Genomic DNA, 15601 nt, shown 5'->3' with positions numbered 1-15601 from the left:
CTGTGTAACCCTGACTCACAGGTTTTCATGGAAAGGAATTACTGTGATATACTGGCCATTTGGCATATTGTAAATCTTTCTTGTTTTTGATCATCATTATGAAATGTTTGGCAGGATTTTTTTAGGGATGCTCATGTAACTGTCGATCTAACGGCCGACCGACAGATGCCCATCAGCCACATCCAGCTGCCTTGTTTAGTTATAATAACTGCCTGTGGATTTAAATAAATCATTCCATTACATGGGCACATAACGTAAAGAATGAACCAAACTTGTTTTCATCTGTAGACTACACTGAGAAACCATGTACATACTGTACATAACTGTTGAATACTATACAAACAGTGACTGTGGTCAGTATGATTGTTGATGAATGAAATGAGGAGAACACGGGTTGAGGAGAACGGACATCTTTGTTGTTCTGCGGAGGTCCTGAATGGCAGCTTCTGTGGCACAACAGTTATTTCATACAACAGAGAGCTTGAACCTCACACTGAGTTGAGGATTGACCATTTGATAAGACCCGAGACTATTTCAGGCATGTTATTTTGGGTAGGTTATAGAGATCTAATATTCTCAGTTCCTATTTTCAAAATGCCAGTGTCATTGAACAGGGTATACATACAGTGCATGCTTTTTCCACATTTTGTTACGTTACAGCCTTATTCTAAAATTGATTAAATAAAAACATTTCCTCATCAATCTACACACAATACCCATAATGGAAAAGCGAAAACAGGTTTCTAGAAATGTTTGACAGTGCATGTTAGAGCAAAAACCAAGCCATGAGGTCGAAGGAATTGTCCGTAGAGCTCCGAGACAGGATTGTGTCGAGGCACAGATCAGGGGAAGGGTACCAAAACATTTCTGAAGCATTGAAGGTCTAAGAACACAGTGGCCTCCATCATTCTTAAATGGAAGAAGTTTGGAACCACCATGACTCTTCCTAGAGCTGGCCGCTCAGCCAAACTGAGCAATCGGGGAGAAGGGCCTTGGCCAGACGGAAGCCACTCCTCAGTAAAAGTCACATGACAGCCCACTTAGAGTTTGCCAAAAGGCAGCTAAAGGACTATCAGACCATGAGAAACAATGATGAAACCAAGATTGAACTCTTTGGCCTGAATGCCAAGCGTCACGTCTGGAGGAAATCTGGCACCATCCCTACGGTGAAGCATGGTGGTGGCAGCATCATGCTGTGGGGATGTTTTTCAGTGGCAGGTACTGGGAGGCAAGATGAACGGAGCAAGGGAAGATAAACGGAGCAAAGTACAGAGAGATCCTTGATAAAAACCTGCTCCAGAGCGCTCAGGACCTCAGACTGGGGCGAAGGTTCACCTTCCAACAGGACAACGACCCTAAGCACACATCCAAGACAACGTGGGAGTGGCTTCGAGACAAGTCTCTGAATGTCCTTGAGTGGCCCAACCAGAACCCGGACTTGAACCCGATCTAACATCTCTGGAGTGACCTGAAAATAGCTGTGCAGCGACGCTCCCCATCCAACCGGACAGAGCTTGAGAGAATCTGCAGAGAAGAATGGGAGAAACTCCCCAAATACAGGTGTGCCAAGCTTGTAGCGCCATACCCAAGAAGAATCGAGGCTGTAATCGCTGCCAAAGGTGCTTCAACAGAGTACTAAGTAAAGGGTCTGAATACTTATGTAAATGTCATGTTTCAGTTTTGTAAAAATATACATTTGCAAACATTTCCAAAAACCTGTTTATGCTTTGTCATTATGGGGTACTGTGTGTAGATGAGCGGGAAAAAACAATTTAAATCAATTTTAGAATAAGGCTGTAATGTAACAAAATGTGGAAAAAGTCAAGGGGTGTGAATACTTTCCGAATGCACTGTAGATAGAATTATGCATTAAATAATGTCACCACAAGCTCAGCTAAAGTAAGAACTCAGCTACAGTGAGAACACATTCCTTACCAACATCAATGCACTGCATCAACAAAAGGACCTCACTCTATGACTGGATGAGCATGGGAGGCTGAAAAAAGCTTTAGGGAACATTTTATTTTTAGCTTTTGATCAGATTTTGCTTCTCTGACAGCTGGACTCTGGCGTCATGCCGTTCCATTGAAAACAGCAGTTCAACCACAGATCACCTACTGTAGCCAAGGACTAAAATTCATTCGCATAACGGTCAAGTTTCAAAAATACTTATTTTCCCGGTTTCCAAATCAATACACTATTCCAGTCTTTTTGTCAAAATAGGTTTAGCAAAACGTTGAACAATGATGGCTAATTTCTGTCAATGTGTTGCCCCGTAAAATGCGTTGTTGTTCAAAGGCTCCTCAGGTACAGCATCATCCTAACAGTCAGAATGAACTCTGTGGAGCCTTTTACTTCCTGTGAAGAGACAAAAAAAGAGTAGTCACTATGCATAATCCCATCAGGAACAGAGGGAGTGATTGAAAATGAAAGACCGGCTCAGAAGCACTGTGGGAGGACAGTGTTGTGAGGAGAATAAGACGTTGTGTTCCATAACAAGACCGGATCTGACAGCCAAATCATTTGGGGACATCATGGCTCTATATACGGCAGATGAAAGTCATACACCATTTTGTTGCACTGTATATGGACGGGGTGGTGGCCATGTTGTAGGCTGTTTTGCTACTGTAGAATTGCAGGCAGGCAATATCTTCACAATGCATTACAAATCAGGACCAGGAAGTTATAAAACAGCATCATTCTGTTAAACAGAGACAATGCAATTTTGCCTAAAATATGATTGTGTCCATCTATGCCGTTCCTATCAGCGCAGATGTTACTTGATCGTAAACATGTTGTAAGCTTGACATTCAAGTCAAGCATGTTCCAGAAATGTTCTAAGGAAACCGTTTTCAACAGAAACATTCTTAGACTGTCTAGAAAACTGGACGAATATACAGTACATTGAAGGAAATCTGAACTAAACCAACCAGAAACATGGTTAGCAGTTAGCGCGGCTCACATCTGAAATGAGCTCTAGGGAGCCAACAACCGACCATAACAGTCCATCTCCATGGAAATGCATGTCGCACCATACCCTAGTTCAGTCCAATACCATGAACCCCTCTCTAACCACCTTTCCATCTGATCTGACTCGGCCGACCATGACGTCACGGAGACAGCTGAGAAGCAGATTCCTGAGGTTGCCTTGACGACGGGTAGTTAAACAAGGGTTACTGTGTACTCTGGGGAGTGGGTAGTGATGGTGTCACAATGGCCAGATGAGAAACTCCCCCTCTCTGAGAGCTAACTGGCCATTATCGGGAAACCACACTCCTCGATCTGGAGAATATTATCACATATGTTTAGTTCCCAAGACAAAACGATGAGGTAGATTTATTATTCATGGTTAACAGTTTTGATAGAAGGGATGTTAGTCCCTAAATAGTAAGTGGATTGTTTATTCCAATTATGAAGGAATTTACATTTTGAGGGTCAAAGAAACATTCAGTCAAATTCTGTGTTCTTTTTTTATTAAAGTGAGCAACAAAAAAACTGCACTCCAGTAACTTTACTGACTGACTGAAGTGTATTGTACAGTTTTCTGCTATCAAATACAGAGTGCATAATATACTTACATAGCAAGGGAGCTAGGCATAACTTTGAACTGATTCACAAGAATCACCATTATAAGCTAAACACAATACAGTACGATCAGCCATTTTCAATATATTACTTTCCATTTGATGCAGAGACACTCTGTGGAGGCAGAAAGAGACAACATTATGACCCCCCCCCCCAAAAAAAAATTACAGTAAGACTTACTGGTGATTTTATAATGAAATTGCTATAAATTCCAAATTTTGAATTGACCTATACATATGTATTCCTTTCCGTATGGTTTCTGTAAACCAGTGGTCACTAACCTTTTCTGAGTCAAGATCACTTTGAGTCAAAATGCAAGCTGAGATCTACCGCTCAGATTTTCTTTCTAACAAAACGTAAGCCTATGCAACATTAACCAATTAGAAACAGTTCTGTAGCAATGAAGTTTGTGCAGCAGGCTATAGGCCCAATACATTATCACTGCTTGAATTTCCCTGCAAATGTTTTGAAATTATTAGACTTTGCCTTCCCGTTGCTAGGGCTGCTGAATCAAGTGAACCTACAACCTAATAAAACATTTAAAAAATAATAAAGTGCACCTACCGCCAACAGCGCAAAACGAATAACAAAAAACGAACGTAAGGCTTTTATGTTGGGTTTTTTACAGAAATGTTTGGTGATCAACTAGGAATGCCTTGGAGATCGACCACGGTTGGTGACCACTGCTGTAAACAAAGAGTGGACAGACAGTATAGCATGTATTGCTGTAAACAAAGAGTGGACAGACAGTATAGCATGTATTGCTGTAAACAAAGAGTGGACAGACAGTATAGCATGTATTGCTGTAAACAAAGAGTGGACAGACAGTATAGCATGTATTGCTGTAAACAAAGAGTGGACAGACAGTATAGCATGTATTGCTGTAAACAAAGAGTGGACAGACAGTATAGCATGTAACCACAACTCTGCCCTTAAGTAGACCGAGACACATATGTTCACCAGAGTTTACATCAATTTAATTCAAAGTAAATTCAGGAAATGAAGTGGACATGGATTTATAATGGGATGTGCCCTTTATCCGCAATATCAATTCCTAAATTGACAGGAATAAAATATGAACTGATCGCAACTCTTAAGGGCCGGTCTCCCAGACTCAGATTAAGCCTATTCCCTGATTTACAAGCACTCTCACTGGAGATTCTCCATTGAGCATGCCTTTTATTCCAGGAGTGACCTTAACCTGGGAGCGGGGAAACCGGCCCAATTGGTTTAAAGTCCGACCTCTTGAACTCTTCACTGGGCAGTTGTACCTTCTGATGGAGGTCATGACCTTTGACCTCTCAGCAGTGGGTCCCCACGGTGGTGTAGGAGGAGGATGCCTCCCTGTGGATGGTGCTGAATGGTGACAGCTCCAGGTCGGTGGTGGTGCACTCGTGCTCATTCTCCTCGCTGGTGGTGGCGGTGGTGGAAGACCTTGGCGGGCCGCACTCGCCACAGCAGCAGCAGCAGCAGTCCAGGAAGGCCCGGCTGAAGGGCTGGTACAGGCAGAACAGCAGGACAGGTGTCACCGCCGACTTACAGAACAACAGCAGCTGGCTGACCAGGTGGAGAATATCCAGGGTCCGTCTGGGCACACCCGCTGCCATGTAGACTGTAACGATGTTGCAGATGTTCTCAGGGATGATGCAGAAGCCGTAAAGGATGGCCAACGCCACAACCGTGCAGTTCATCTGGTTCTCCAGCTGGAGCTGCTTCTTGTTGCCACGCACAAAGGCCCGCTCGGCCTGCTGGATTTTACGTGCGGTCACCAGGGAGCTGCCAATGGTGAACAGCGTTGGCAGGCAGAAGTAGCAGCCAAAGTACCACCAGAGGCGGGCTCCATCGTAGGTCAGGCCCAGCACGTAGAGCGTGTCCGGGAGGTCGGTGGAGATACGAACCACGCAGCGCTGGCAGGGCGTCACATCTGGAGGCTCGCCATCTTCAGTGACCAGCTGGTGGATCAGGAGCTCTGGCAGGGCCAATAGGAGAGCCCCAATCCAGATAACGGCCAGCTTGGCGGCCGTGGAGGCGCAGTTTTCAATCATCTCGTAATACATCTGTGCGTTGGTGGCGGCACGGAGGCGGTCGATGCACAAAGCACACAGGGTGAAGGTGGTGACCCCAAGGGAAGCGACCTGGAAAGACAAAGAGAAGGGAGGGGGAAGTTAGACACTATGTAGTTGATGTGTTACTACACAGGGTAAAGGTGGTGACCAAGAGGGAGGCGACCTGGAAGGACAAAGAGAAGGGAGGGGGAAGTTAGACACTACTGTATGCAGTTGATGAGTTATTACTGCACATTAACAATACCGTCAAAGTTCTGTCAAAGTGTTTAATTTTTTTAGAGAGAAACAAGTATAAAGACTGTATCCAGGCCCTATGCTTAACACACAATAGAGGAGATACTGGTGGTCCTCTGTAGCTCAGCTGGTAGAGCACGGCGCTTGTAACGCCAAGGTAGTGGGTTCGATCCCCGGGACCACCCATACACAAAAAAAATGTATGCACGCATGACTGTAAGTCGCTTTGGATAAAAGCGTCTGCTAAATGGCATATTATTATTATTATTATTATACTACTCCTAATTGCAATGCACCTTGGAAAGTCTGGATAAAATACCAAGGCCCCAGAGCCATCTTGCTCTCTGAAAAGACCAAAAGACTGTGTCCACTGTACACGATCTGTGTTTTAAACACAGCTTGGAACAATTTCCACGTGACAATGGTACATACAGCACAGTATACTAGACGTCAACAGGTTTAGAGAGGGACAGCTCTGTTACTGAAGTTGTTTTGACAGCTCTGTTACTTATCCCACACGAGTTCCTAATTTCCCATACTGAGATGTTTGAAAGTAGCCATGAGTAATGACTTATGAGTGATACTTTAAAGAATGGGAAGACTACAGTTAGGCGCCAAAAAGGGGAACTTTAGACTTTCTAATTATATCAAATTATAATATTGATGCCTGTTTAACATAATAAGAAGGTGCACAGTATACCGTGTGCAAGGGAGCCCATGACACAAAGAGAGAGAGAGAGAGAGCATATTCCTCAATATTTGGAACCAAGGACTGATCACGGCTGCTAGAATCTTGACTAGAACCCACCCAAAATTTGATCATATTACTCCAGGTCCTCCGGGACGGGTGGGAGAGAGGGAGAGAGGGAGAGAGAGAGAGAGAGAGAGAGAGAGAGAGAGAGAGAGAGAGAGAGAGAGAGAGCGAGAGAGAGAGAGAGAGAGAGAGAGACCACCAACCTAATTGACAAACAAACAAAGGCAAAGTCTTCTCATGCTTTGTTGATTTCAAAAAAGCTTTCGACTCAATTTAGCATGAGGGCCTGCTATACAAATTGATGGAAAGTGGTGTTGGGGGGAAAACATACAACATTATAAAATCCATGTACACAAACAACAAATGTGCTGCTAAAATTGTAAAAAACAACAACATTAATTTCCACAGGGCCGGGGGGGGGGGGGGGGGGGGGTGAGATAGGGATGCAGCTTAAGCCCCACCCTCTTCAACATATATATCAACGAATTGGCGAGGGCACTAGAACAGTCTGCAGCACCCGGCCTCAGCCTACTAGAATCTGAAGTAAAATGTCTACGGTTTGCTGATGATCTGGTGCTTCTGTCCCCAACCAAGGAGGGCCTACAGCAGCACCTAGATCTTCTGCACAGATTCTGTCAGACCTGGGCCCTGACAGTGAATCTCAGTAAGACAAAAATAATGGTGTTCCAGTTGACAGGACCATGAATACAAATTCCATCTAGACGTCGTTACCCTAGAGCACACAAACAACTATACATACATTGGCCTAAATATCAGCGCCACAGGTAACTTCCACAAAGCTGTGAACGATCTGAGAGACAAGGCAAGAAGGGCCTTCTATGCTATCAAAAGGAACATAAAATTCGACATACCAATTAGGATCTGGCTAAAAATACTTGAATCAGTTATAGAACCCATTGTCCTTTATGGTTGTGAGGTCTGGGGTCCGCTCACCTACCAAGAATTCACAAAATGGGACAAACACCAAATTGAGACTGCATGCAGAATTCTGCAAAAATATTCTCAGTGTACAACGTAAAACACCAAATAATGCATGCAGAGCAGAATTAGGCCGATACCCGCTAATTATCAAAATCCAGAAAAGAGGTGTTAAATTCTACAACCACCTAAAAGGAAGCGAGTCCCAAACCTTCCATAACAAAGCCATCACCTACAGAGAAATGAACCTGGAGAAGAGCCCCCTAAGCAAGCGGGTCCTGGGGCTCTGTTCACAAACACAAACAGGCCCCACAGAGACCCAGGACAGCAACACAACTAGACCCAACCAAATCATGAGAAAACAAAAAGATAATTACTTGACACATTGGAAAGAACTTACAAAAAAACAGAGCAAACTAGAATGCAATTTGGCCCTAAACAGAGAGTACACAGTGGCAGAATACCTGACCACTGTGACTGACCCAAAATTAAGGAAAGCTTTAACTATGTACGGACTCAGTGAGCATAGCCTTGCTATTGAGAGAGGCCGCCGTAGGCAGACATGGCTCTCAAGAGATGACAGGCTATGTGCACACTGCCCACAAAATGAGGTGGAAACTGAGCTGCAGTTCCTAACTTCCTGCCAAATGTATGACCATATTAGAGACACATATTTCCCTCAGATTACACAGACCAACAAAGAATTTGAAAACCAATCAAATTTTGATAAACTCCCATATCTATTGGGTGAAATACCACAGTGTGCAAATACAGCAGCAATATTTGTGACCTGTTGCCACAAGAAAAGGGCAAACAGTGAAGAACAAACACCATTGTAAATGACTAAAATGTAAATATGTAAATGTGAATACAACCTATATTTATGTTTATTTATTTTCCCTTTTGTACTTTAACTATTTGCACATCACAACACTGTATATAGACATAATATAACACTTGAAATGTCTTTATTCTTCTGGAACTTTTGTGAGTGTAATGTTTACTGTTAATTATTTTTTGTTTATTTCACTTGCTTTGGCAATGTAAACATATGTTTCCCATGCCAATAAAGCCCCTTAAATTGAATTGAGAGCGAGAGAGAGAGAGTGCGCGCTTGTGGAAAGAGTTTGATTTATATGCTAGGTCTTGTGACTCCCTCAGGGGGTTCCGTTTATTGGGATTCGTTGATATAAACTGGTTTAAAATGAACTTTTCTGTAACTGGAGGGGGATATGAGGAAACAGGTGTATCACAACAATATCAAATATCTTTGCTATGTGTCATGACATACAAGGAATGCTTTGTCCCTAAGAACTTTCCCTCTATATGCTCGGTCAGTTGGAAATGTACTGCTGAGTAATTGTACATATGTAGCCAGTAATTTCATCATATCTATGACCGAATCTGTTAAAACACACTATTTCTTCAACTTAATCATCACAGTAGCATTACTCAAAGCCAATTAACCCTATCACTCCCGAGTCCCCAGCTAAAATTGGCTTTTCATTATCTGACTTTAATTTATTTGCATGTCCAGCTCTTATATTTAGCCTCACAAGGAAGTTTTACCATTTTCTTTTCAGGACAACCAGGGATACAAGTAGAACACAAAACAATTTGACATAAACAGTTGTATTCATGAGTTTTACTGACAAAAATAAATAAAAAAAAGTCTGCCAAAGCAAAAACCTGATTTAAAAAAAGATTTATATGAATGCTGTACAGAAATGGTTTGCTCAGTGGGAAATTAATATCCAACTAGTCAGTGACAAATGTCTGGAGTTTGTGACAGCGACTACGTGAGCTTATTACAGTATTATAGACACTATGTCCTGGGACTTCCTATGATACCTTCTAAAGACTTATCTAGCTTGTGAGAAATCAAGAGAAGAGAGAGGGAGAGATAGAGAGAGAAGATATGAAGGGAGAGATAGAGAGAGCAAGGGAGAGATAGAGAGAGAAGAGCGAGAGGGAGAGATGGAGAGCGAGAGAAAGAGAGAGGGAGAGATAGAGAGAGAGAGAGAGAGAGTATTGTCAAGACAAAGCGCTCTCAACCAAATACCATCATCGTCAACGTGACAGCTATCCTCTAGAGCTGTGTCAACAGTGGCGGGCAGGCCTCATCTAACTAACCTCTGTCACATCTGTGTCCATAATGACAAATTGTGACAGAGCACTTTAGTTGTCACAGGAGCCATTAGAATTAATGTCCCCACTGTTTGCGTAGTTATGCTCCATTAATTGCTTGATTAGAGAGTCGCTTAGCATAACGAGGATGCGGCTGCCGCTATTCATTTAATGTTCTTAATACGGAGGCTGGCTACTCAAAGAGACTCAAAGTCTGGGACTGTAGTTTTAAACTGGCCTACAGGTCATGTTGGCATAGAATTGGACTTGCAAACACAATGACAATCACTGCCAATAAGCAGCTTACAGACTAGCGCTGGCACTTCATACAGCATCCCTCATACGGATTGTTTGGGTCTTTTTGAGATGGCTTATTTGTCTTGTAGTCATTATGTAGGTCTATACACTGAGTGTACAAAACATGAAGAACACCTTCCTAATATTGAGTCGCACCGCCCCACTTTATCCCTCAGAACAGCCTCAATTCGTTGGGGCATGGACTATACAATGTTGCCCATGTTGACTCCAATGCTTCCCACAGTTGTGTCAAGTTGGCTGGATGTCCTTGGGTGGTGGACCATTCTTGATACACACGGGAAACTGTTTAGTGTGAAAAACCCAGCAACGTTGCAGTTCTTGACACAAACCAATGCCCCTGGCACCTACTACCATACCCCATTCACCCTCTGAATGGCACACATACACAATCCATGTCTCAATTGTCTCAAGGCTTAAAAATCCTTCTTTAACTTGTTTCCTCCCCTTTATCTACACTGATTGAAGTGGATTTAACAAGTGACATCAATAAGGGTTCATAGCGTTCACCTGGTCAGCCTATGTAATGCGAAGAGCAGGTGTTCATAATGTTTAGTACACTCAGTGTATGTGCCCGGATAGATGAACTGAGCCACCTGGAGAAGGATTTTTTTCTAGATAATTTCCTCTTCCAAAAGGAGCATGCTTCCTTCATGAACAGAATGTAGTTTCTTCCGGGTAAATACTCCACACATTTCCCATGAAAGGCACTCAGGACCAACAGTATGATAGTGAACCACAGCAAAACTATGTCATCTTACAATAATTACATTTCCACAACAGTGAGAACAGACAGACTGCTAAAAGCAGGAGGGTGAATCAAAGAGGTCTGTAAAAGAGTGGAGGATTGGACTGCATAAAACACAGCGACAGATACACCCAGCCCTAGGATTTTGCACTTGTGGAGATCTGAAAGGATGGGATAGGTGTAAACAATAGTAAAAATTGCACCTAGCCTATCAGAAGACAGGGTGGGTCTGTCAACGTGTTGATTATACTTAATCCAATCACCTCAGATCTGTGTTTATTTTCATTGACACTACTTTCACCAAGAAAGCTCATAGTTGTTGAGCAGCATAGGTTTTACACTGTAACCTCGGACTGTATTAGGTGTTCCAAGTTCTTGGGCTACATAACGGGGGTATGAAAAAAAAAAAAAAAAAAAGTGATGTATGCACTAACTGTAAGTCGCTCTGGATAAGAGCGTCTGCTAAATGACTTAAAATGTAAAAAATGTAAAACATAACATCTAGGTTAGTGCTATCCGGATTCCTTGGGACTTCCCTACCCTTGACATTAGGACATCCCAAGGATCCCGTTTAGACTTTTCCCGTATCATCTAGATTATTGTGTGTTGTCCCTAGCTGCACCTGGGTCTGTCTGGGTTTCAATTTAGACAGTATGTGATATAACCAGCTAATCTGCTGTTTTTTTTAAAGGTGGATATCCTGTTCTATGAGGCTCAGTTCTATGATGTCAGATTACGCCATTCTTAATGCACCAATCACAATTTACTGCACTTACACGGCAAGCGGAACAGAACTCAGTTTTCTCCAACTCCGGTCCAGGAGAGCTAGTGGGTTTGCAGGCCTTTGTTCCAGCCCAGCACTAACACACCTGATTCAGCTAATTGTGGTCTAGGTTAAAGACCATGATTGGTTGATTATTTGAAACAGGTGTGTTAGTGCTCGGCTGAAACAAAAGTACACCCAGTTTCTCTGTAGGACCTGTGTTGACGACGTCTGGAAACTGGGTACAAACTGTTCACGTTGTGAATAAACCCCAGGGGCAATAACAGACTATCAACAATTAGACCATTTTTTATTTTTCATAATATGGTCCTGCAGTGAGGGAAAAAAGTATTTGATCCCCTGCTGATTTTGTACGTTTGCCCACTGACAAAGACATGATCAGTCTATAATTTTAATGGTAGGTTTATTTGAACAGTGAGAGACAGAATAACAACAAAAAAATCCAGAAAAACACATGTCAAAAATGTTATAAATTGATTTGCATTTTAATGAGGGAAATAAGTATTTGACCCCTCTGCAAAACATGACTTAGCACTTGGTGGCAAAACCCTTGTTGGCAATCATAGAGGTCAGACGTTTCTTGTGGTTGGCAACCAGGTTTGCACACATCTCAGGAGGGATTTTGTCCCACTCCTCTTTGCAGATCTTCTCCAAGTCATTAAGGTTTCGAGGCTGACGTTTGGCAACTCGAACCTTCAGCTCCCTCCACAGATTTTCTATGGGATTAAGGTCTGGAGACTGGCTAGGCCACTCCAGGACCTTAATGTGCTTCTTCTTGAGCCACTCCTTTGTTGCCTTGGCCGTGTGTTTTGGGTCATTGTCATGCTGGAATACCCATCCACGACCCATTTTCAATGCCCTGGCTGAGGGAAGGAGGTTCTCACCCAAGATTTGACGGTACATGGCCCCGTCCATCATCCCTTTGATGTGGTGAAGTTGTCCTGTCCCCTCAGCAGAAAAACACCCCCAAAGCATAATGTTTCCACCTCCATGTTTGACGGTGGGGATGGTGTTCTTGGGGTCATAGGCAGCATTCCTCCTCCTCCAAACACGGCGAGTTGAGTTGATGCCAAAGAGCTCGATTTTGGTCTCATCTGACCACAACACTTTCACCCAGTTCTCCTCTGAATCATTCAGATGTTCATTGACAAACTTCAGACGGGGATGTATATGTGCTTTCTTGAGCAGGGGGACCTTGCGGGCGCTGCAGGATTTCAGTCCTTCATGACGTAGTGTGTTACCAATTGTTTTCTTGGTGACTATGGTCCCAGCTGCCTTGAGATCATTGACAAGATCCTCCCGTGTAGTTCTGGGCTGATTCCTCATCGTTCTCATGATCATTGCAACTCCATGAGGTGAGATCTTGCATGGAGCCCCAGGCCGAGGGAGATTGACAGTTATTTTGTGTTTCTTCCATTTGCGAATAATCGCGCCAACTGTTGTCCCCTTCTCACCAAGCTGCTTGGCGATGGTCTTGTAGCACATTCCAGCCTTGTGTAGGTCTACAATCTTGTCCCTGACATCCTTGGAGAGCTCTTTGGTCTTGGCCATGGTGGAGAGTTTGGAATCTGATTGATTGATTGCTTCTGTGGACAGGTGTCTTTTATACAGGTAAAAAACTGAGATTAGGAGCACTCCCTTTAAGAGTGTGCTCCTAATCTCAGCTCGTTACCTGTATAAAAGACACCTGGGAGACAGAAATCTTTCTGATTGAGAGGGGGTCAAATACTTATTTCCCTCATTAAAATACAAATCAATTTATAACATTTTTGACATGCGTTTTTCTGGATTTTTGTGTTGTTATTCTGTCTCTCACTGTGCAAATAAACCTACCATTAAAATTATAGACTGATCATGTCTTTGTCAGTGGGCAAACGTACAAAATCAGCAGGGGATCAAATACTTTTTTCCCCTCACTGTATGACATTCAGTATGTAGTCAAAAGTGTGTTAATATAAACCCAGTTACCAATGCTATGGCTACAAAATATAGACTTTACTGTATGGTTAGCTTTCTGGAAAACTCTGGAAAACATGTTATTTTAAAGGCCTGTCTTGGCTCTGTGTGATCCCTCAACACCTACATTTAACATTGTATCTTTTACAATAGATGGCTGACATAAGAGCTGCCTTACAGCTGAAACAGACAAGTAAGCTGATGCAACAACAGGTGTGGGTCTCTGATGTAATTATTGAGGCCTAGTGAGTTTCAGACTACTGCCTTATTAGGGAAAGTAGGACTGTAACCCTATCCCTGACATAGCATAAGTCGCCTAGGGGTTTTTACCTCTGTAGCTAGCCAGTGACACCCACCTAAGAGTTTGGAACAACAGTTTGAGGTGACATTCGGGACAAAAAAATCTAGACCTGGGAAAGGATCCCTCAAATACTGCAAACACTTGAAGCACAGAACATTGTATGGTGTATGAATTGACATACAGTGAGCTACAAAAGTATTGGGACAGTGACACATTTTGTTGTTGTTGATGAGTGAGAAAGTTACACACAAATATCATACCCCCCCAGAAAATGCTAACCTCCCCTGTTATTGTAATGTTGAGAGGTTAGCATGTCTTGAGGTTATGATATTTGTGCGTCTAACTTTCTCATTCATCATTATTCACGATTCATTCAGGACTATCAATCCATAATCATGGTAGCATCCACATTAATGTTGAAGTTTTTAGAAAAATATGATATTCTTATTTACAATAAAAGTGACTCCATTCATTTCTATTGGGCACAAAATAATCTGAAACACAACCAAAACAAACAGCAAATACATCCAACAAACTTGAAGTCACAAGCTTGATGTAGTCATTGCGTGCTATGAATATGGGACCAAATAATTTTTACTACTTTAATACACATTAGTGAATTTGTCCCAATACTTTTGGTCCCTTAAAATGCGGGGGACTACGTACAAAAAGTGCTGTAATTTCTAAACGGTTCACCCGATATGGATGAAAATACCCTCAGTCTGCACTTCATAGTCATTGTATCATTTCAAATCCAAAGTGCTGGAGTACAGAGCAAAAACAACAACAAAAATGTGCCACTGCCCCAATCCTTTTTTAGATCACTGTATGTGACAGCTTTCACAAGGAAGATAGGGTTATTGACAGCAGACTTTGAACAGTGACTGTGTGCCCCCACTTCAGCACCCAATCATAACACTCACTCAAGTAACACAATAGCTAGTGGACATTATTACCTCAATATAGGGGATGATTTTACAGGAGAACTCCCCCAACAGCCAATTCTTGGTCAGTTCATGGAAGATCACCAGGGGCAGGCAAAAAAAGATGATAACAAAATCCCATAGGGCGAGATTGGCCAGAAGAGAATTTGAAATACTTCTCATGTAGTAGTTGTGGCACACAATGCACATGATTGCTATATTCCCAATTATTCCAACAGTGAAAATGATGACCGAAAGTATCATGATGGCATATGCCCCATATGATTCTGCTGTTACAGGGTAAAATGGGTTTTTGACATCTTTTCTCCTAGTTTGAGGATTGAGAGGAATCAGTGGGGTATAGTCCTGGAGGTCTGGCAAAGTGAACTGTTCATAATCAGTGGCATCAAATGGCATGTCTGTTGACTGGTTCTGGGCCATTGGGTTAGGCAGGGGTTCCCATGTGGCCAGCGGTGCGTCCAAAGACGCATCTGACAGCATGGTTGGCTCGCTTATTTTGTTATCTTTTTTACTGCCATCCTTCGCGTTTCTTCTCTGACGGTCTACAGTTGCTCTTTTGTGTCTGCAGATCCGTTTGTCCTCGTTACAGTGGTGTCCTCCTCGCTTATGTCTCGTGGAGGGCTTTAAATTAATGTATACACCATCTTGCGTTTCCATGGCTGCATGCTTCTCGGTGTCCAACTTTTCCTCCATGAGCATTTTTGACTCGCCTTCCTCGGGTAACCTAACGGGTTCTGTTCCATTTGACGAATTGCTTTTGCGCACCATTGTTCTTTCATTCATAACCCTTTTCGTATTGAATATAGTCCCATTTATGTTATCCATCCATGTCCTAACCACATCCCAAG

The 15601-nt window shown here is 42.8% G+C and overlaps 1 protein-coding gene across 1 annotated transcript; it reads right to left on the bottom strand.

Moving 5' to 3' along the window:
• Positions 1–4886: 4886 nt before the first annotated feature.
• Positions 4887–15233, bottom strand: gpr37a (G protein-coupled receptor 37a; the record flags this gene model as incomplete). Its single annotated transcript, XM_084185722.1, has 2 exons — positions 4887–5720; positions 14766–15233. The coding sequence occupies 2 exons, from the start codon at positions 15231–15233 to the stop codon at positions 4887–4889; spliced, it is 1302 nt and encodes a 433-aa protein (XP_084041848.1).
• Positions 15234–15601: the final 368 nt, after the last annotated feature.

Source organism: Coregonus lavaretus, assembly GCF_964263955.1.
Source record: "Coregonus lavaretus genome assembly, chromosome: 21".
NCBI classification, from domain to species: Eukaryota; Metazoa; Chordata; class Actinopteri; order Salmoniformes; family Salmonidae; genus Coregonus; species Coregonus lavaretus.
This window is presented reverse-complemented; position numbering and strand designations above follow the sequence as displayed.